The sequence below is a fragment of the Dromaius novaehollandiae genome, chromosome 7, assembly GCF_036370855.1.
Source record: "Dromaius novaehollandiae isolate bDroNov1 chromosome 7, bDroNov1.hap1, whole genome shotgun sequence".
Lineage (NCBI taxonomy): Eukaryota > Metazoa > Chordata > Aves > Casuariiformes > Dromaiidae > Dromaius > Dromaius novaehollandiae.
Window position 1 is genome coordinate 11,613,622 of NC_088104.1, and position 20,418 is coordinate 11,634,039.

At 37.0% G+C, this 20,418-nt stretch overlaps 1 protein-coding gene across 5 annotated transcripts in view; it reads left to right on the top strand.

Annotated features, from left to right (window-relative positions):
* ZNF148 (zinc finger protein 148) overlaps nucleotides 1–20,418 on the top strand; it is a 42,426-nt gene that overhangs the window by 8,900 nt on the left and 13,108 nt on the right. For 2 of the 5 annotated variants that reach the window (XM_064514670.1, XM_064514672.1), the window contains exons 2-5: nucleotides 12,356–12,701; nucleotides 13,917–14,042; nucleotides 17,107–17,230; nucleotides 17,894–17,977. In XM_064514670.1, coding sequence (XP_064370740.1) covers nucleotides 12,372–12,701; nucleotides 13,917–14,042; nucleotides 17,107–17,230; nucleotides 17,894–17,977 — 664 coding nt within the window. In that variant the 5' untranslated portion in view covers nucleotides 12,356–12,371. Of the gene's footprint in view, nucleotides 1–11,563; nucleotides 11,585–12,355; nucleotides 12,702–13,916; nucleotides 14,043–17,106; nucleotides 17,231–17,893; nucleotides 17,978–20,418 lie in introns of those variants that run through there. The other 3 variants (XM_064514671.1, XM_064514673.1, XM_064514674.1) reach the window with 3 other exon arrangements.

Here is a 20,418-nt window from a genome sequence, read left to right on the forward strand (position 1 = left end):
CCATTGACTGCATTATGTATGTGTGCCGCCATGTACTAACATTAGCCAAAGTGAGGTAGATAACTATTTTGAAGACTGAAATAAGTTTATTTTTTCTACAGTTTTATGTTTAGTTTAACGTTTTTTGTTGCTAAGTGAATTAGTCTTATGGAAGAGGTCCTTGAAAGGGCTTTATTTTTGTTGTAGATAGAGTAATACTATGAAGTTTGAGAAGTGGAGCAGCCAACTGTGATCTGCATCTTTGAGATTTAGAGGGACTCTTTCAGGTATTCTGGCCCAGACCACTGATGGCTTTGAAAGGTGGCCACTGAAGGTAGCACTATGGTGTTTGAAAAACCAGGTAGGAAGCGGAGAGCTTGCTTGATCTGCCTGCAGTGAATCTTTTACTGGAGAGGTGTTCTACTGCGTTTTGAACTAATTGGGTTTTCTGAGGTTACAGTTTCGTGTGAAGCTGAAGGATAAGGTTGAAACACAGCTGAAATGCAATAAATATACATAAAAATAAAGTTGCATGAGGCTATGACACAGCCTCCTTGGCAGGTTTAAATGAGAACATGTTTTCTTCTTGCCAGTACCACCATGTGAACAGTTAGACTACGGAGAGCCAACGATCTCTCTCAGAACTTTTTTCTAGATGTCACACACAGGATGTAACCTTATCCTGAATAAGGTTACCATAATGAAGTTGGAAAAAAATGTGTAGTTAGTGCACCACCTGTGTCCTAGAGTTGAAATTGCTGCTCATGAGAGTGATTCCTAAATTCTAAGACGTTTGCATTGTCCTCACAGCCTGAGAGACCGTGTTGAGATAATACTTTCAGATAGTTAAAAAAGTTCTAGAAATACTGTCTGTGCTCTTTAAGATTGTTTTGTCTCCGTTATTCATGTCTTTCTCACCTGTGGATCAGATTACTGCTGGCATTTTCCTAAAAGTTTTCCGTATGGTGTCATGTATATAAATGCGGGATGTCTTCCAGAATCTCTGAAACAGCTTCTGCTGATAAAAGTCTTTGGATCAGAATCTTCTCGATTATACTTTCTTTGGCATATTGCCCAATGTTATTTAGTTTACGGAGACTTACGAAGTAATTGGCTTGAATTTTTCTTTAATTATTATTTTACTTATTTAATGCCTGTAGGTGGCCTCTAAGAAAACAATTAAGCTGAAATAAAGATATTACAGTCAAAAAAAGCATGTCTTAAAAGAACATTTTTAAGTGCAAGTCAGGCACTCAAATATTAAAATCACAGCACTGAGCTCACCTGTGCCACCTTAGTTTTAACATATTACGCGTATGTACATTATTATGTTACTAATATAGTACATGAATATTATATTGTAGACTTTAATCATACCTGACCACAATTTTTCTCCCCATAAAATTCCACACCTTACTGAATGTACAGGATACATGGTACTCATTCCATCAGCAGCTGCTCAGTATTTTGCTTTTTTCTCATTGCATAGTGTGTTCTTTTACTGTGCTCTGTTTAATCCTGCTCTGAAGACAGCACGATGGTATTCTTTTGTGGACTTCCTATAATGGTTAGGTTTGTGAGGCCCTCATAAATAGTTCCTACTGCTCTTTCAGACCTAAATACTAGGTGGGTCATTGCCCCCATTTTAGAGATGAGGAAACGGAAATACAGGGAGGAAAAATGACCTGCCAAGATAACAGATTTGCTCAACAGCGATGGCAGAGCTGAGAAAAGAAGCCAAATCTCTTACTGTTTTATTACATCATCATGGTTGTAACCAGGTTTTTCTCTTCAGTCATACTATGCTGCTTATTTTTTCCTGATGACAGTCTTCTGTCTGTGAGCCCAAATTCCTCTAGTGCTTCTCCATTGAACTGGCTACTCTGCATTGCCTCAAAACATGCTGGTATGCTTTCTGATCAGTGGTTAGATCCCGAGAGAGGCCAGACCCCACTCGTCTGGCTTCTTGCGGTATTCACCTAAGTGACTGATGCTGGCTTGCCTTGCTGTCTTATATATGCCACCTTCTCTCCTCATGAACTGTATCTGCTGCAGGAACAAGAGTACTATAAACTGATTAGTTCACCCTGGTGACCTGTATTGAACATTGCTTATTCTTTCAAGTATTTCACTATGCCCCAGGGAAATGAAATGGATACTTTTATTCGTATTTATGGTTAGAGAATTGATGCCAAGGAGTAAGATCAAAACACAGTTTTGGTCTGGATGCTCATAGAGATCTTTAAGATCTGTTTTTTTTTCTTTTTAAGATATACAGCATCGCATCCCTCTTTGTATTTTAAAAGTATTGCTGTCATTGATACAATTGCAGCCTTGAGCACTCAGCATTTACTGTAAATTTGACCTAAATGTGTCAGGTTAGGCACCCAGAAAATGAGGGAAGTGTAATTATTGATCACCTGTTTAAAAAAAACAAAAAAAGTAAAATTACATAATATCTCTGACAAGATCAAGGGTAGAGTCCTATTTTGCAAGATAGCACTCAACTGCTTAAGTAGTCAGGACTGTCTCTGCCTCATTTACCCACATTTTGGCCTTCACAACGAGTGGAACAAGGATGTTATAAACAGTCTCCTTAACTACATAGTCTCACTGGTCTCACCTATTTCTGTGGAGCAGATCTATCCAGTGTGCTGAAGGAAACAATGCTTTATAGAAAAAATACATAAAATATTTTAATAAAAAAGTGTTATTACAATGCCAATAGGCTAGAGAGGCAAATTATGGTAAATTAAAGTACCTTTATGCTAGCAGCCCTGACTTTTTTATGCATGCATGCAATTTCTTGTATTCTTCTAGGGTTTGTGTGTGTAGTGTTTGAGGGATTTTTAAAAAGCAATCTGGAAAAGCCACCAGAAGTTCTGTTGTATATGCATATAGACAGACCTTTGCCATTTGAGCCAGTAGGGTAGCTGATAGCAACAGTAGGTTGTCATCTTCTTTAAAACAGCACCGCATGGTGCTAGTGATGAGGAGAGATGCTTCACAGATTTGCTGATAGTAGAGTGGTGATACTCAGGAATTTATCCAAGAAATTTGAGGGCTTGTCAAAGAAAATTATCACAGTGTTTTTAAAGCAACATATTTTTCTTTTCCATTTATTTTCAAGGTGCAATTGCATGAGATGGGCTGAGCCAGTTACCCTGTGATTGCTGAATCGGAAAGGGCCCAGACCCTCTCTTGAGCTGCTTCTGACACACTCTCTTTATGGTAGATGAACTCAGTGAGTTAACCTGGCAGAAAATTTAATTAATAACTAAAAATATATATATATATATATTTTTTGCCAGGCTGGTGAACTATGTAAACCACTATGCAATCATATGACCATCAGAGTAGGCACAAAAGGTAGGGTGGAATCTTACAGAAAAGAAGAGGGACCAGGACTGCCTCTTTCAGTGACAATTAGTTGTTAGATTGGCTTAGCTATGACAAATAACTATGCGGCAAAAGAAAGATTGATATATTTTATCAGAAATATTTTTTCCAAAAATTCTTCTTGAGGCATGCGCATGATATAGGAAATTTCATCAAATATTCACCAGTTGGATTGAAGTTTTCAAACTATTAAAAGCATTTAGAAAATGGTGGGTAACTGTAGTTATGTTTAGTGCTGTCTTCCCCGCATATAAAAATCAGCTGGAATCTCCAAACTGAGCACTTATGAATGTCTGTGTTTCATAGTGTAAGGTCAGAGATCCTGCTCTGTTCTTTTTGCGTTAACTGTACAGTGGTAGAAATTCTAATAGAAATTCTCAAAATTAACTGTTTTGCAGTAGTTGGTCATGTAGTACTGCAAAATTGGTGAGCTTTTTCAAGATAAAAAAATTGTCTATAATTTTTCTAGTAGTTAAAGTATGTTTGCTACACTGGTAACATCCTTTGGGGTTTTAACAAGTAACTGTGGCTTTGTTGATGTAATATTGAAAGCTTTCTGAGATGCATGTTTTAGATGTTACACTGTGGTTATGCTGGTGATGATCTAATACTGAATTTAGAATAAGCAAGGTGGCAACGATTTTCGCGCATGGATAATTTTATGCACAATAAGTAGATTTTCTGTGAGTAATCCTGTTGATTGTAATAGGACTATTCACAGCTCAGTATGAGTGTAAATGTGGGATCAGGTCTCATACTGGCACGTGTTCAGCAATATGGGGCATTTAGAAATAACTGTGCAACAAGTCTTAAGAGTGCTTGTATCGTATGTTGCATTTTAGGATGCATTTTGATCTGAGAACCTTTTCACGATGATTTATGTTTGGTTAATAATTTCTGTTTTGCAAGTCAACTCACTTTAATTCATTCTTACAAACGATATTTTTTACACTTGCATGTTAATTTCAAGATCTTTTACTTAAATCTCATTTTCCAAGTAGGTAGATCAGCTAATAAATATCTTTATTCTTTATTTAGCATTAACTAGGGTATTTTTTTACTTTGCAAGCTTCTGCAGAATCTTTGAAATTGAGTTTTTGATATCGTGAAAGCTAGCTGGTTTTCCTTGTATGTTGGAATATATCCATATTTTTAATAGTAAAACTAAATATCTTTTCTGATGTGAAAATACTCAACATGTTTAGGGATCCGATAGGATTTTTAAATGGACGTTAGGAAGCTGTCAAGTTTGAGTTTTTTCTTTCTTTTGGAGAGGATCGTGTTGATGGCAGATTTATTCACTGTGATGCTAAATTTAAAACATGAATTAGGCTCTTGTAGTTTTTAATATGGTATCAGACCATGTTGCTATCTCCTTGTTCATTAGCTTTAGGAGTTGCGGAATTTATAGTTCCGTTTATGAAGAAGGCTTTGGGAATGTAGATATGCATTTTTCTTTTGATATAAATTTGGCACAGCTTTTAGGTTTGTCTGTGTGACAGCTGTAACTCTTCCACTTGTGTGCGAACATTGCACTTGTGGGGCAGTTTCCCAATATGCTTTAATCTAATCTAACCACTGGCTGCTGCTGAAAGAAGCAGTCCTCCTCTCTCTTCCCAGCTTCTTCGCTGCCTGTTGCCTTCACCCCCTGCCTGCATAGTCCCACTGATCCAAATGCAAGCTAATCGCTTTTCTGGTGGGTGTGTTTTTATCCAGCTCCCTTCATAGTTGCACAATTGCTGTGGCCAACACAGGGCAACAAGAAGGCCGAATGGGGAGAGATATGCAAGGAGCTACCCCATTTGGGCTGATAGCCCGTATATCACATTGTTTCTTGCAGCTGCACCATTAAGAATTGGGTTGACTTCTGAATAAGAAAATGCGCCAAATGTCTCATTGGAAGGGGTTTTTGGTTGTTTGTGTCCCTATCTGAATTTCACAGTCTATTGGTTTCATCTTCCCCTTTTGAGAGAAGAAAGTGAACTTCTCTTGGCACAGTAGCTCTTTAGTGGGTCTCTGTTGTAGTTGCTTTTTATAGGAGTTTGCTTAGAAAGGTTTTACTAGCAGTGTCAGTAAAACCACTCTGCTTATATAATGATTTGCTTCTTTTATTTAGCTTAAACCTTTCCAAAGTGAGTTATTCTAAATAGAGAAAGGAAAAAAATCAATACTGGAATAAGAGTGTTCACTTACAAAACTCTGTAGATTTATGTATGTTATATTCATTTAAGTTTACAGTTTAGCCCAAATCATTGTACCACAGAGATGAGCCCTAAGAGATAATAATGTGCTTAGGAGTTTCCATATATTGTGCTTTTTTAACCTTGCTTTAAGTACATTTTACACTAGTAGCCTTTGTATAGTTTGTTGTTTAGGACCAGCATGCACTCATTCTTCTAAAGGCTGTTGTGGAAGAAGGGACATGGTAGGAATGTACCCAAATATGTATTGTGTAGCTTCAGGTATTTACTTATTAGGAAGTCTGCCTTGTTTGATCTTAAACTAAAACATACTTCCCAAATATGGAGCTAAATTAAAAAATGTCATTGGGCGGCTTCCAATGTGAAATTACCTTGAAGACATCTAAAACCTTGAATTGAACTCTATCTCAGTTTTTGTGAAGGGAATCCTAGAGATGGATGTTCTTGTCAGAATGGTGTCTAGTCGCTAAAGGCATCTGAGAATTTCCATTTCGCTTCCTGGTTTTGTGTTTGTGATTTGACTCTTAGAAAATGCAGTCAAAGGAAGTTCGTGTCTGTATGTGGTAGGAATATTTCTATCTCGAGTCTTTGTTAGAACTCTTCAGAAGGAGCTAAGGTTTTCCCAAGAAAAAGAATTAAATTTCAACAAACTCTGTTTCCCTCAACCTTCTTTCATTCTATTTTGCCTTTTGAAAGCCAGAGAAAAGTTAATATAGGAAAGAAATGGAGTGGGATATGGGGATAGAAAGTAGCAAATTCTGCTTTTTAATACTTGAAAGAAAGCAGAAGACTTAGAACACCAAAACCTTTTGCAGGAAATTGTTTACAATTAGATGATGTTCATCTGTCTTTAAAAACCAAAGCAAAATAGTAAAATAGTATTAAAAGAGTTCTATTCTGCAAACAGATACTAAAATGCAGATGGTCTTTATATTTTGTCTAATGGTTATTAATCCTTCAAAGTATTTTCTTTCTTCATCTTTCATAAATAATCTTTTAAATTAATCCAGAGACTCAACCCAGTACTGCACATACTATTTTTTAAGTAAATCCACTTAATACCTCTGGGGGCTTGCTTGTTATTAAATAATGCTTTACTACTTGTTCAAGACAAGAAGGAAGAAGACAATAACTCCTACCCACCATCAGCCAGCGTGGAGAAAAAAAGCTGGATCATACATTGTGTCTGGTGGCAAACAAATTTGGATTCTTTCCTTCAGCGTGTCAGCCTCACTGCATAACAGACATCATCCTGGCAGGGTTTTCTTATCCAGTGCTGTTTTCTTTTGATTGTATTTTAATTTTTTGTTCTGAATTGGAAGGGTGGTTGCACTCTTCATTTAATGTGTTTTTGCTTAAATTGCTGTTACTTTAATTAGAAATATTGTTTTTACCATTTAGCTCTCCAGCTTACCGCACCAGTAATCTTTGGAAAAACTGATGTCAGGGTTACTGAAATAAATAGTTCTAAGTACTGCTGTAGGGTTTGCCGTAGTAGCAGTTTTTGAAGCGAAGCAGCATGGTTCACTGGCTGTAGATGTTCTGCAAGCAGCTGTTGAGCACCGTGTCAAAAGAGAAGGTGCTGGGATGCTCTGAGACTATTTCTGTGCAGTCCCTCCCCTTCCCCTCTCTCCTCCCCCAAAATGTGTGCATATCCATGAAGCTGAGCCTGAAGAAGTCTCTTGTGAAATGCTTTGCCTGGAGCAAAGGTTTGGAGAACTTCTACCAAGCAAAATGGATACTTTATTGCAGCTCTTTTAATTGGCTTTCTTTTTCTCTCAGTGTATTGAGAAACTATATTTTCAAAGAAAATGCGAAGATCTTATGATTATTTGCTAAAGCTTAATAAAAGTTCTGAAATTCCATGGAAAATACCTCTGCAATAAGAAGTCTTTTATGCCAAGAAATGTGCTTGCATATGTTAGTATATAGTTTCTATTATTGTAGCTTCACTCAAGATAATCTCAAATTAAGCTGATCTTTATTTCACAGATGCATCTCGCGCTTAAAATATATAATCTCCTGCAGGCTTGATCAAGTGAATTTGTTTGAATGCTTTTAACTTACAGTTTCTTTATCAAACTGTCGTTCCTCCAAGAACACTTTTTTTCCTCCTCATCTTCAATTGAAATGATAGGATTCTTCTTTTGTGAGCCAAAAGGTGTCAATTGACAAATGACACTAATTTTACTGAGATGATTGCAATTGGGATACTTCTTGTTTGGATTAATAGCTTATTTTCATTTGTGGTTCTTCTTACAGTACCTGGACTTCATGTAATTTGCATTGTGTTTCATCACCTAGAATATGCAGCCTAACCCTGTGAGTTGTCACTATTTTTGTATGAAAAGCCAGATGTTTGAAAGCTTGATATAATAACCAGTACATTCCCTATACCAGCATCTGATGTGACTCAAGATCATGGTTGGAAACAACTGAGTGCTTTCAGTTACATGACTCTACTGAGCCTACTAGTCAGGGTGGGGGAAGAATTTTTTCCATATACTTGACAATTCAGAGAACCAATAGTACCAATAGATACTATATACAGCTATTTTGCCTTCTGGGCAGCTGCTGTGTCTTGCCAGCTGCCTTAAGTTTCTGCATGCTACAAGTCTGTCTGCCTCTACGAGTGAGAACTTTGCGTTCTTCACCACTCGGGCTCCCTATTTTTATTTGTCTGCTTACCTTCCTGTCAGGATATAGCTTTAAATCCACAATTTCCTCAATATATGCCTAATTTCAGAGTGATATGGCAGTATCCTGCATTTGGAACAACCTTCTGTGCTGCTTTTGTCAGTGGCTTGAGCAGACAGATTAGGGCCACTACATTCTCGCACTTGATACTGTTTTTCTGGGGGTTTTTTGGAATGTGTTTCAACATCCTGAGTTCCTGTATTCTCGTACCTGCCCATATTATTCCTGTTAAGAATCTGCAGGGATCTTGGGCTGTTGCGCTTCTGTAGCGTGGAACAAAATCACAGTGAATGATGGTCAATATAAGCTGTACCCTGAATTTGGATAAGTTTGGGATAAAGGCTGAAATGAATAAATAGTAGGTATCTGCTTGTTCGTTTCCTTGGAGTCTGTATCTTTCATGTCACATTTTTAAAAGGACTGGCCTAATAAACCAGCCTCCACCTGCGCTCCTTCGTGCCATCCTTTATCAAATAATGACTCTCTGGGGGAGAGATTCTTAAGAGCTTCAGTTCTTTCTCACGTTTCTTAATTGACACAAGATTTCTCTACACAGAAAAGATTATTACTTCATCCTCATTTTCTCCTGTTACAATGACTAAGATCTGTTGTTGTAAGATCTCTTTGGGAGACCTGCATTGGTGAAAGAAACAACCTTAATGCTATACCAAGGGTTTTTTTTTCATTTGTGTTTTTGCTAAGAAACCATCAGTAGGGTTTCACAGCTACCTCCAAAAAATACTTCGTGGATTATGGAATGCCTGTAGGTGGCTGTGTGGCATACCAGAAACACACCTGCCCTGTCAGATGTGTGAAATTTCATTCTCTTTTTATAGCCTGCATTAACTGGAAGTAAGTTTGTCGCCTAGCACTACCTGACCTCATTTAAAAGACATTAAAGAATTGTTGTCCTTATTTGAAGATGGTTTCTGTGGAAATGAAGAGTAGCATTTCCAACTTTCTCATATCAGAATCGCAGAAAAAGCAGGCAGGAAGATTGCAAGTGCAAATGTTCTGGGCAGTAGTTTTCTCTTCCTGTCCTTCTGTCACAGGCTTTTTTTTGGTCCCTAAAATGTGTTTTTGCCCGTCTAACAACAGTCTGATATAAATACCTGCTTTTGGTTCCAGCTGCATTGGAAAAGCTTCCCCAAAGCTTTCCGAGGTGGTACTTTTGTTAGAGGATACTCTTAAAAAAAACAAAAAAAGTTTGTTCAGATGTGTTTTAGAAAAACCGGTTTTGGGCAACAGCTGTTTTGACCTTTGTGCTTGCTGGTCAGTTCTTCCCAAGGTCTTCTCTCTTTCTTCCCAGTCTACTACGCAGAATGAGATGTTTCATGTCAGTGTACGATAGATATCTACAGAGCCTAAACTAGACCACAGGTAGGGAGAGTTGGAAGAAGCTGGTCTGCTGAGGGTTGAAAACTTAGTTCACTAGAATCAGCAGTGTTTCTTTCCACAATTCTTTTTTTCCCTAAAAAAACTTCAGACAAAGTTCTGAGCTTCTAAACATTGACAGTGGCAAAACTAGAAGACTGCCGCCTGTTTCACAGACTAGCCTGCAGGACTCTCGCCCAGAACACGAGGTTTGTTGGCTGCTGTCGTTTCTGCTGGCCTTCCAGGCTGCGGGTCCCTGCCTCTGGCCGTCTGAACCACTGGAACTCACTTCTGTGGAGTTTTATCTTGTAAAACCTTGTAATGTTGTTAGTGATTTTAATAAAATCTTGGAGGATAGCTATTCTGGAAGGTGCTGTTCATATGATATCCTAGGCTATTAATTCAGTGAAAATGTGCTTCAGCTCTTCATCTCTAGTTTGCTAAAAGGTTAGGCTGTTGATCTAGAGAATATCGGCCAGCACCGTTTTATCTCAAATATTTCAGTTTTATATTTCCCGTTTTCCAAAACTAGTTAGCTTTTCCTATTAATAATTTAGATTTTTTTCCCCTTCCTGCCTCACACTTCAGAACTTGGGCTACAGTTACACAGGAATGAAGATTAGTACAATATTTGATGACGTTGTCATGTATAAGCAAACAGATCTTGCTTGGTGACTGCATCATTCTGACTTCTGTCGGAGGAAAGGCTTACTGGAAGAAAATCTGTAACTGACTGAAAAGCTTCTTTCTTTGGCATGCCTTTTATTTATTTGAAACTCAGAAATGTATTTATCAGAACATCCTGTCAGTCAGGCTTTCTGTGATATATACAGAAATTTAGAAACTCATGATAGAGAATAGAGACAAATGTTCTTTCACTTTCGACTTACACTGCATGAATTACTACTAGAAGATGTTAAAGCTGGCTTTTTTTCTTTCTATGTTGGGGGTTTTTTGAAGAAATTGAATTTTACTTTCAGAAGATAAGAACTAATAGTGGTATTTGAAACTACTGTAGAAGAACTGTGAGATCTTCATCAGCGAGTTCTGCTAGTGGACTGCATTCCTGTCAAATACTCCAGAATCTCCGCTAAGGAAGGGCTGCTGTTTATTTTGTAAACTGGCCATAGTTTGCTATAGACTAATCTTCACAATGGATTAAGCTACACTTAGAATTTTTCTTCATCTGAGAAATCTTCTGAAATGCTTTGGAAGATGGTTTCTGTGATCAAACTAAAAATTGGGATTTAAATATTGCATCTATGTTTGCTTGATCCAATCATTTTGCAAGTTGGCAGGATGTTAAATTGGGAGTGGGTTATCGTGACGAATTTCTGCAAGGTGATGGCCCTGCTGAGTTCTGGGCAGAGAGAGACTTGACTTCTGTGGTTACTAGTTGTCATCTGGAGTTGTAGGGAGAGAAAAGCAGCATCTGATTGAGGCTTGAATTGAGATGGAGCCGCTGATTTGTTTCCTGTCTCCATGCTGCACTGTGAGGGAGGCAGAATTTGAAGCTGGTGATTGCTGATATACCAACATCACATTTACGTCGTAATTCTGAATGCATCAAAATCAAAGGTGCCGACACTATAACAAAACTCCCCGCGATGTGTGTCTGTGTTTTGGCTAGGCCTGTTCTGTACTGTCCAGCTCTGCTGTGCCTCTGCCCCTGTCGCTACGATTGAAGCAGTGGTGTTTGTGCAGCCTCTCCGCTCCGGCGTTGGGAAGCCGGAGGGGTGGAGGAAGGGAGGGTGTCCGAAGGAGTGAGCTGAGCCGATGTGCACGGGATGGGTAGGACTGGGGGCCTGGGGAGGAGTGTGGCTGGACATCCAGTATGCCAAGGAGAAGAGTCGTCTTAGGACTACCTTGCAGTGAAGTCTAGAGGGCCATGTCCCGGCCTTCTGGCGAGATCAGGTCAACTGGGAAAAAGCAAGGTGAATAAGTAGAGGCTGCCGCTTTCAGCTTCGCTGAACCCTACCGCCTCTTCTTAAAATGGTTTAATAATGCCATGATGCTGTTTGGAGTGTTACGATTTTTTTATCTACATGTAGATCATCAATCAATGTAATGGTGTTGCTGTTCACTACTGGAATTCATGCTTTCTGACTAATTCTCCAGTGGCTTAGTGGGTGTGGAAATGAATAGCCTTTTTATAGACAAATTTGACTTCTCCTCAGTCCTTGTTAACATAGACCTTTAGCCAAAATGTTGCCCTTTCTCTTACTTCTGGATATTGAGGTGTTCCAGCAGCTAGAGTATGCCCAGGGCAGTGGGGGTAAAGGAGCCCTTAAAGAGTAAGAAAGTAGGGGGAGCAGGACAAAAATGAGAGAGGCATCTCTGGAAAATAAAACAGGAGAAGAAAACAGAGTAGAAGGGACACAAAAGAAAGCTATTTTCTAAGGCATTAGGAGGAGAATTAAATTCTTTCTAGCTATCATTTAATTATAACTTTTCCAGTAATCAAAAGGCATTTAGTTATAAACTTTTCATTTGAAAGTGTATGTTTGTGTATATCTGCCTATGTGTGAGAGAATCTTATCATGCTGAATCAAGATATTCAGCATTTCACTTTTATTTGGATATCAATTTTAGGAGTGTGTGCCTGTGTGTTGAGTACTGACTGAGTTCTTGTAAAATGTTTTTAAGTAAAAACTTTAAGTAAGAGCACCAATTTTAGATGTTTACTATTAAAACTTTCTTTGTAGGTTATTGCACTTAAGAATGAACATTGAAGACAAGCTGGGAGGATTATTTCTTAAATGTGGTGGCATAGACCAAATGCAGTCATCCAGGGCTATGGTAGGGATGGGTGCAGTATCTGACCAGTCTGGAGTGTCGGGAGAACGGCAAGAGGCAGTGCTTCAAGATCGGACTATGGCGCACCAAGAAATTCTTGCAACAGATGAAGTGTTACAGGAAAGTGAACTTCGACAGCAAGAGATGATTTCACATGATGAACTCATGGTCCATGAGGAGACGGTAAAAAATGATGATGACATGGATACCCAAGATAGACTTCCTCAAGGGCTGCAGTATGCTGTTAATGTCCCTGTAAGCACTTTCTTTGTGAAATATGGAGAAATTACTAGGAAGCATGATTTAGTAGTCTTATCCTACTCTGGCAAGAATTTATTAATTGCTTGTTTGGATTTTGATTATCAAAATATTTATGAATAGATGCTATTTATGAAAATGTCATTTGCCTCTGGCTGTGGATAAATTTGCCAATTAAATATAATCTTTCAGTATCTGTTTTATAAATATTTTATAATCAGGCTGTTACCATATGAATTGATGAGTTAAATGTGCTCTTTTAAATATATTTAATGTTCAAGAGTAACTATAAACCAGAATAAATAGCATTATTAAAAGGTGCTTACCATTTATGCTGTTCATAGTACTGTTTAGTTTCTCTTGCTGTAGGAGGCATTTTCTTACATGTTTTCAAAGTATGTGGACGCTTAGCAATTGCATTCACACTGCAGGTTGGACTGTGACACTTCATACATGACCATAAATATGCCCCTCCTTGATACCCAATAGAAGGTGTACCTCATCTATCCCAGAGCGAATATAGATGACTTCCTTTTGAAAACAGAGCGTCTGTCTGTAATACAGCACATCATCACTGTTACCCGTCAAACATAAAGGATAATTACAAGGACTTAAAAAGTAGATAGCCTTATATATGAAGAATAATCTTTATAAAGGTAGCGTTGTTAAAACATTAGGCTGTTAGCTGTAGATCAGATGGTTCAGGTGTTAGAAAAATGTAAGAATATCTTGCTCTTTATTAAAGTTTACATTAGATCAAGAAATATTTTTTGGAAAAAAACTTCATTAGCACTATTCTTGTTTTCTTAAAAAATACTTTTTGTTTTAAATATCTAATAAACTATTCCGTTAAATCTTGCCTTGACAATACACGGGCTAAAGTAAAATAGGTATGAAAAACTGAGTGGTTGTACAGATGGAAGTGATTTTAATATAGCAACTGATCTCAAAATCACCACAGGTCAGAAGGAAAAAAGACTTTCGGAGATGAATGAAAGGATACATCAAAATGTCACTGTAGAAATTAACTATGCCCTTTTTATTTAAGATGCTTATTATTCCTTTCACTTAAATTTCTGAAAGAATGAAACCACAAGAGAATTCCCTTAGAAAAAGGTTTTCTGTTTCAGCAGTTTGTCATCTTCTAAAATTGAAAAATTGCTTTTCTGTAGTGAGAACCTTACCTGAAACTGGCACTTGGTATCTTAACAGATCAGTGTAAAGCAAGAAATTACCTTTACTGATGCATCTGAACAACAGAAACGAGACAAAAAACAAATACGAGAGCCAGTAGATATGCAGAAAAAGAAGAAAAGAAAACAGCGTTCACCAGCAAAAGTAAGACATTGATTTGGCAAAACCAAGATTAAAAGAACCTGAAGATTTGGTTGACTATGACTAATTTCATTAGCACTTGAAGTAGTTAGGCTGGAAATTGTTTGTTTGCTCAGTAAAGATGCAGTTTGGAAGTTTACCAGAGACCCAAAACAAAACCTGATTATAACACTGTTTTTCTTTGAACTCTTTTTAGCAACATGAACCCTTGACACATTTTAACATCTGTCTCTCCAGGCAGTTCTCTCTCCAAATATTTTTTTTAAATTATGAGTCAGTAGTTTTGTAGACAACTTATAAATCATTACTCTGTATCTATCTAATAATAGTTGTGCTTTCATGCGAGGCTGATAATTTTATATGCTTTATGCATAGTGAAAAGTTCTTAAAAAGAAATCTAAAATGGTAGTTTTGAAAATTTTAAAAAGTTTACTAATGTACATAAAATAATCTACTGGTAGGGAATATTCCTGTGGTCATAATCATCTTCATATATGTATATTTATATCAAAAGAACCTTATGATAGCTGCTGGTTTGTTACTTCAAAAATTGTTTTGAAGATCCCTTCATGAAGAGTATGTATCCCTGTATGTGTGAAAAGCTTAGATTTTCTTCTGTTGAGACCTACTTCAGATAAAAACAGCATCATTTCATCAAATGAGGTGAGAGCCGAGTGCTGCGGCAGTGTTAGATCATCTAGTAATTCCCCCAGTGAATATTAATCTTCAGGTTTAAAATAGAAAGTATACAGGATGCTCTGATAGGCAAAAATCAGTTTTATATGTACGCGTATGGTCACACAGCAGCATTAAAATAAGCCTACTCTGAAATCAACCCAGATTGCATATACATTGAAGGAAAACCCACTCTAACATCAGCAAAAGATCCAAAGCCTAATTGCTGTTTTCCCAAGGTTAGCTACCTTTCAGCCCTCCCAGAACCACTGTCAAATTAGGTAGCATTTGAAGTATTCTTGGAAAGTTGACAAATTGTTTCAGATTGGGTGTGCAAGCAAGTTCCAAAACCTTTGCATCGAGATACTTCTCCCTTTGAGTAAAAAAAGGAGCTCTAGTTTGAATATCCTCCACAGATCACTTCCATGGAAACACTGCAAGGTAGGAGAGGCATGTGCCCGTCTTTCAACAGACGTGTACTTGCATGCTTCCTTTATATCTCCCAATCTGTCAATGTCATTCTTTTGAGATAACAAAAGATTGAAAAATGATCAGGAGAATCATTAAACAGGTTCTTCTTCAGTCTTTCCCCCCGCTTTTTTAAAGGTTTGTAAGACAAACAATGGCAGAAAGAAGCTAAAGGACTAATATAGGTGAGAGCCTACTCCAGTTTAAGTTAGTGTTCCCAGAGTACTCGGGTTGATCTTTCCATCCAAACCGTCCCTGTGACTTTTACATATGGAAGTCAATTAATATACTGAAACACTTTAAATTTTGTTTTAACTTGCTCATCATACACATAAAAAGTCACATAGCTTTTATGAATCCTGTCTGCTTCCCCCCACCTACACACACACATGCGCACGTACATACACAAACACACGTACACTTTTGTTGCTTTTAATAGGAAAACTGCACTGACAAAACTAATTTTCTTTATTTAAGAGGCGGTGCAATGAATAGATGCAGTAGAATAACCCACATTTAGGCTAACTATGAAATTAAGTATATTTCCTGCACAGTTATTTAAAAATTTCAACATAATATATGAAAAACATTTAATAACATGTATTTAAATTCATTTTAAATAACCAGTCAGTATTTCATTAGTGCTATATCGTTACAGAACAGAATTTTTATAATTGTCTGTATCTGTGACCTACTGGAGCTATAATGTACCAATCTGATAAACGTATGAATGTGCTTGTCCTTCAGAGTGAATGCACGAGATTTTGTTGGCTCAAGATTTCACCCTTGCTGAGTTTTGGTGCAGCAGAATAAAATTGTTTAAGTAGATCCTATAGTGTTTGCTACTGTTGCAGAGAAATTGTTATTTTGATTATTCTGACTCTCCCTTTCTCATCACTATCATTATCATAAGCCCCCCAAACATCCTAGTTAAGCAAAATACAGATGTGTTTTCCCCAGCAGACTTTTTTTTTTAATAACAAGGGATTTAACTGTTTTATTTAAGGTTACTTAAGCTCTTCTTTATAGTTCTGTTTCCAGTTAAGTAAAACTTTTGGAAATGTAACTTGCTTACCAGTTTTCTTATTCTCTTGCCAGAGATAGTAGGGGTTTTGTTGTTGGGTTTGGGTTTTTTTTTTTTTTTTTTTTTTTTTTTTTTTTTGTCAAACAGAGAAAACCTGTGATGAGCTTTATTGAATGAGATAGATACAGTGGAAATCTTTTTCATTTAAATTTTTTCAAATTCATATGAAAATAGCTGCTTCGATACCAAAGCAATTGAGTGTGGAAAGTTGAATTTGTCAGGGAAGTGCTCCAGCATGTATATTGAGTGAGCACTCTTCTGTTGAGTGGAAAATTTGAACAGAGAGAAAAATAATACTATTCTTTTGGTTGTATGGCTTTGAGATTTTGTTTTTTAAAAACAATTTGTCTCCAGGACTATTGAGATTGTGCAGATAATTTGTATGACTGTCCTGGATAGGTTTTAACGCATTTTAACAAACATTTAAAATTGTGATTGAAACAAGAATGTAACATTTCACTTTTCCTTTAAAATATAATTATCCGTGGTTCCGTGCCCAGAGGTGGTTTGGTTACTTTGCCTCCTTTCCACCAGACGGACAAAGTAAACAGTAGCATGTAAAGTGACTCAGCTGTGAATAGGGAAGCTCTAAGCTGGTTTTCCATGAGCTGCTTTTGTCTCTGTCCTGTTGAAATATCTTTTAATTTAATGAGACACAAGTTGGATTGAGCTGTGTTTGGAAATGTAAACTAAAAGCCTATCGGATAGTTTTGTAGAAATCAGCATGGTTTACCTGAAATATTTACATTTTCTGCATTAAACAGATTTTTTTTTTTTTTTTAGTAAATAAGACATCTTTAGAGGGTAGTGTGAGAACAAATTTTACTCTTTTTAAAATAGATCCTTACAATAAATGAGGATGGATCACTTGGTCTGAAAACCCACAAATCTCATGTTTGTGAGCATTGCAATGCTGCCTTTAGAACCAACTACCATTTACAGAGACATGTCTTCATTCATACAGGTACTGCTTGACTTCAAATTGTCTTTTCTACTATATAAAGATTTGTTTACTTATGTTAAAAATGTTTTCAGCTCTATGCGAATTTCAGTTTTAACAGTGTAGCTAACTTGGCATCTAAGCTTAGAGATTCCATGCACCAAAGTGTCAAAAGAATGCCAGAAAAAAAAAAATCGACATATGTTTAATAAACTGAAAACCTAACTGTTTACAAGGTTTCTTTTCTTTCTTTATCAGAAAGTAATGGGTTGACTTGTAGCCTAAGTGCCAAAATTGACCCCTTTGTAAAATGTGCTCCGGCTGCTTATTTGCCCGATGAGGTATCTCTCTGGTTTGGAGAAGTGAAAAAGGTACTTACCATTATAATAGCTTGCCAGTATCCTGAATGCAGTCTTATGCCAGCATCGTGATTGATCTTGTTCATGAGGAAATTACAGCCATTTCAGATCACTCTTCCGTGCTAGTATTAATATGACTCGTAGGATCATGGAAGGAATTCTGGAGTTCGTATACTCAGTAAGGCTAATGTTTTTTGGTATTAGAATATTTTTGGAATTCGCTCAGATGCTGGGTTTTTTATAGGCATTTTTATATTCCTCAAAAGTAGTTATCAGAAACAACAGTGTGTAGTTATTAACTTATGGATGTGGAATTATATTGTTCAAGGTGAAAAACCATTTCAGTGCAGTCAGTGCGACATGCGTTTCATTCAGAAGTACCTGCTACAGAGGCATGAGAAGATTCATACTGGTGAGTATAGTGCCTTGAGTATCTTTACTAGCGTGCTTAAGAACTGTTTCCCCACTCAGGCAAGGTTTTCGATAATAAGTATGCAGCCTAAAATCCTGCTGTAGTTTGTTTTGACTTAACGTATGTTATAAAACTTTTAAAATTAAAGTAGCTTTGTGCTTTTGACTTGCTCCACTTTTCTTTGGCTGTAAAGTGAGTATAAACTCTAGTAAGCAAATCTGAAAATAGTATTCTAAAAATAACCCAAGTAGCGAATCCTGAAGTTTGTGTATTCATAAAAGTCCAGGTTTGTTAAGCAGTTGTATCTTTTGTTGTATCAAATTAATTTGGACAATCGAGACTTCAAAATCACATCTCAATAGATTTTTTTATTTCTTTTGGAATTTGATGGAAAAGTGCCAGGACTAAAATGGCCAAAATGCCTAATCCCAAAGGTATTAGTATCAGCATTACTTTTCACTCTTTTTTCAAAGGTTTAATTCAGAACTTTTCTAAAAATAAGAACCTTAGTTTGAAAATATGCAATATAGGTCATATAAGGCCCGAAGTTTTAAGCCAAAGAGAGTTAAAGTTTATATGTACTTGTTTATTTTTTATCTTGTTGCACTGCACAAAACCACATTCTTTAACAGGTTTGGCTTCATTGGGTTTTTGGCATTTTGGTGCATGGCCTTTCAATCCCTCTGTAAATATTTTGTAATATGGTCCTTTTGGACTAGATGCCAATTTCTCAGCCTGTTTTGCAGAAAAGCAGAGCTGGTGAATGTGCGCAGTGTTTCTTGTCTGTAGCATTTAAATGGATATGAAAGCTACTAACACGCAGTGCAGTGTGTGCATGTGTAAGAGTTGAGGGGAAAAAAACCTCAGCAAAATGAATTTTCAGAGCAGTGTACAGGGAGTTACATGCACAAATGCCCTGTTGTTTATGGGGTTTTTGTATCCTAGGTTGCCATGAGTCCAGACTAAGTAGGTTTCCTTCAGCCAGCCAGCCACAGAAGAGTCTTCCATTCTTCTGTCCAACGTCTTTGTTTTGTTCCTAGTCTTTCTTCTGGCTCTGAATTGGCGAACCATGCTGCCTTCACTTTGTGCAGATATTATTCTTGAAAGGAGTGCTCACTCGCTCTCTTTCTTCTGTCTATTCCCCCCCCTAAAAAAAAAAGGAAAGGCAAAAATTTAAGCATGGTCTTTTTTTTTTTTCTTTTTTTACATTTTTTCAGAAGATTTTTTTTCTGAGGATTATTCCCTGTACGTGGCTTTGAAAATGACAGTTTGGGCAATGTAGTTAATTAATGCTTGACTGCAAATATTGCATAAATTTATTTAGTTATCTTTTAAAATTCAACTTCTAGCCCTAATGAGAATTCTGCTGTGTTGATTGTAAGCTTTGGAGGGAGGGTTTGGTGGTGGTGGGGAGGTTTTATTTTTTTTTTCTGCCAGCTTTTACCTATACTACTCTTTGTTTAGCAGAGAAAAAGCTGCCATTTAACAAATTAACCATATTTGTTATCTGACTTTTTAGACAACTATCTTTTACTCCTTTCTCAGCACCCTGCTGGTTTAGTATAGTTTGGTTATTTCTTAGAAAATTGAAAATGGGGGTTGTGTTTAAATTGTTGAATTATGGGTGTTTCCTAGATGACAGCTATATAAATGCTTAGGAGAAAGCATGCAAGACCCAACTTCCAGGAGTCTAATTCCCACTTTACTGAGCCAGTTTCCAGTGGATTGCCATCTTGCACTTTTAGTGAGGTTGTGGTTATTGTATATATATGACTTTTTCTGAAAAAACCTAAAAGCATTCATCTTAAAAAAAAAATTTTTTTTGAAGTTAATTTAATAAGTAAGTATTTGACTAGTGCTGAATTTGATTTCTTGGCCCAGTTACATTATAGTTAATTGACATTCTACTTACCCTTCTTTACTTTCAGTGCTGTATGGTAATATTCACGAGTGGGCCTTTATTGGCTGTGTAGTATTCAGATTTGCATAACTGAACCCATCCAAAAAAGCTGAAATTTCAATTTGCTTCTCTGACCAGAAGGTGAGCGGTGTATTTTTAACTCTGGTGAGAGGGAAGGAGAGCTCTCTTTGGAGTCTTCACACACTGAGAAATTTTCATTACAAATATTTTTTTTCTTTTGCTTTTTTATCTCTCTAAGTGACCATTTTTGGCACCACCTTTTTTTACAACGTTCAAAACATTGATGAAGAACAGGATGTTTCCTCCTCTTTTTAAGATCTTTATCAATTTTTCAAGTTCAGTATTTTAAGACCATCAAAGATAGTGGTAACAGTCCGAGGCCGTGTTTTATGCCTGTGACAAGCCCTGAACTTACAGGTGCTGTAGCTCGTTCCAATATGATTTGAATTCTGTTCTCTGAACCACTCCCTCAAATGAAATGGTATGAAGGAAGTAGGAAGCCATCAGTGAACAGCCTTAT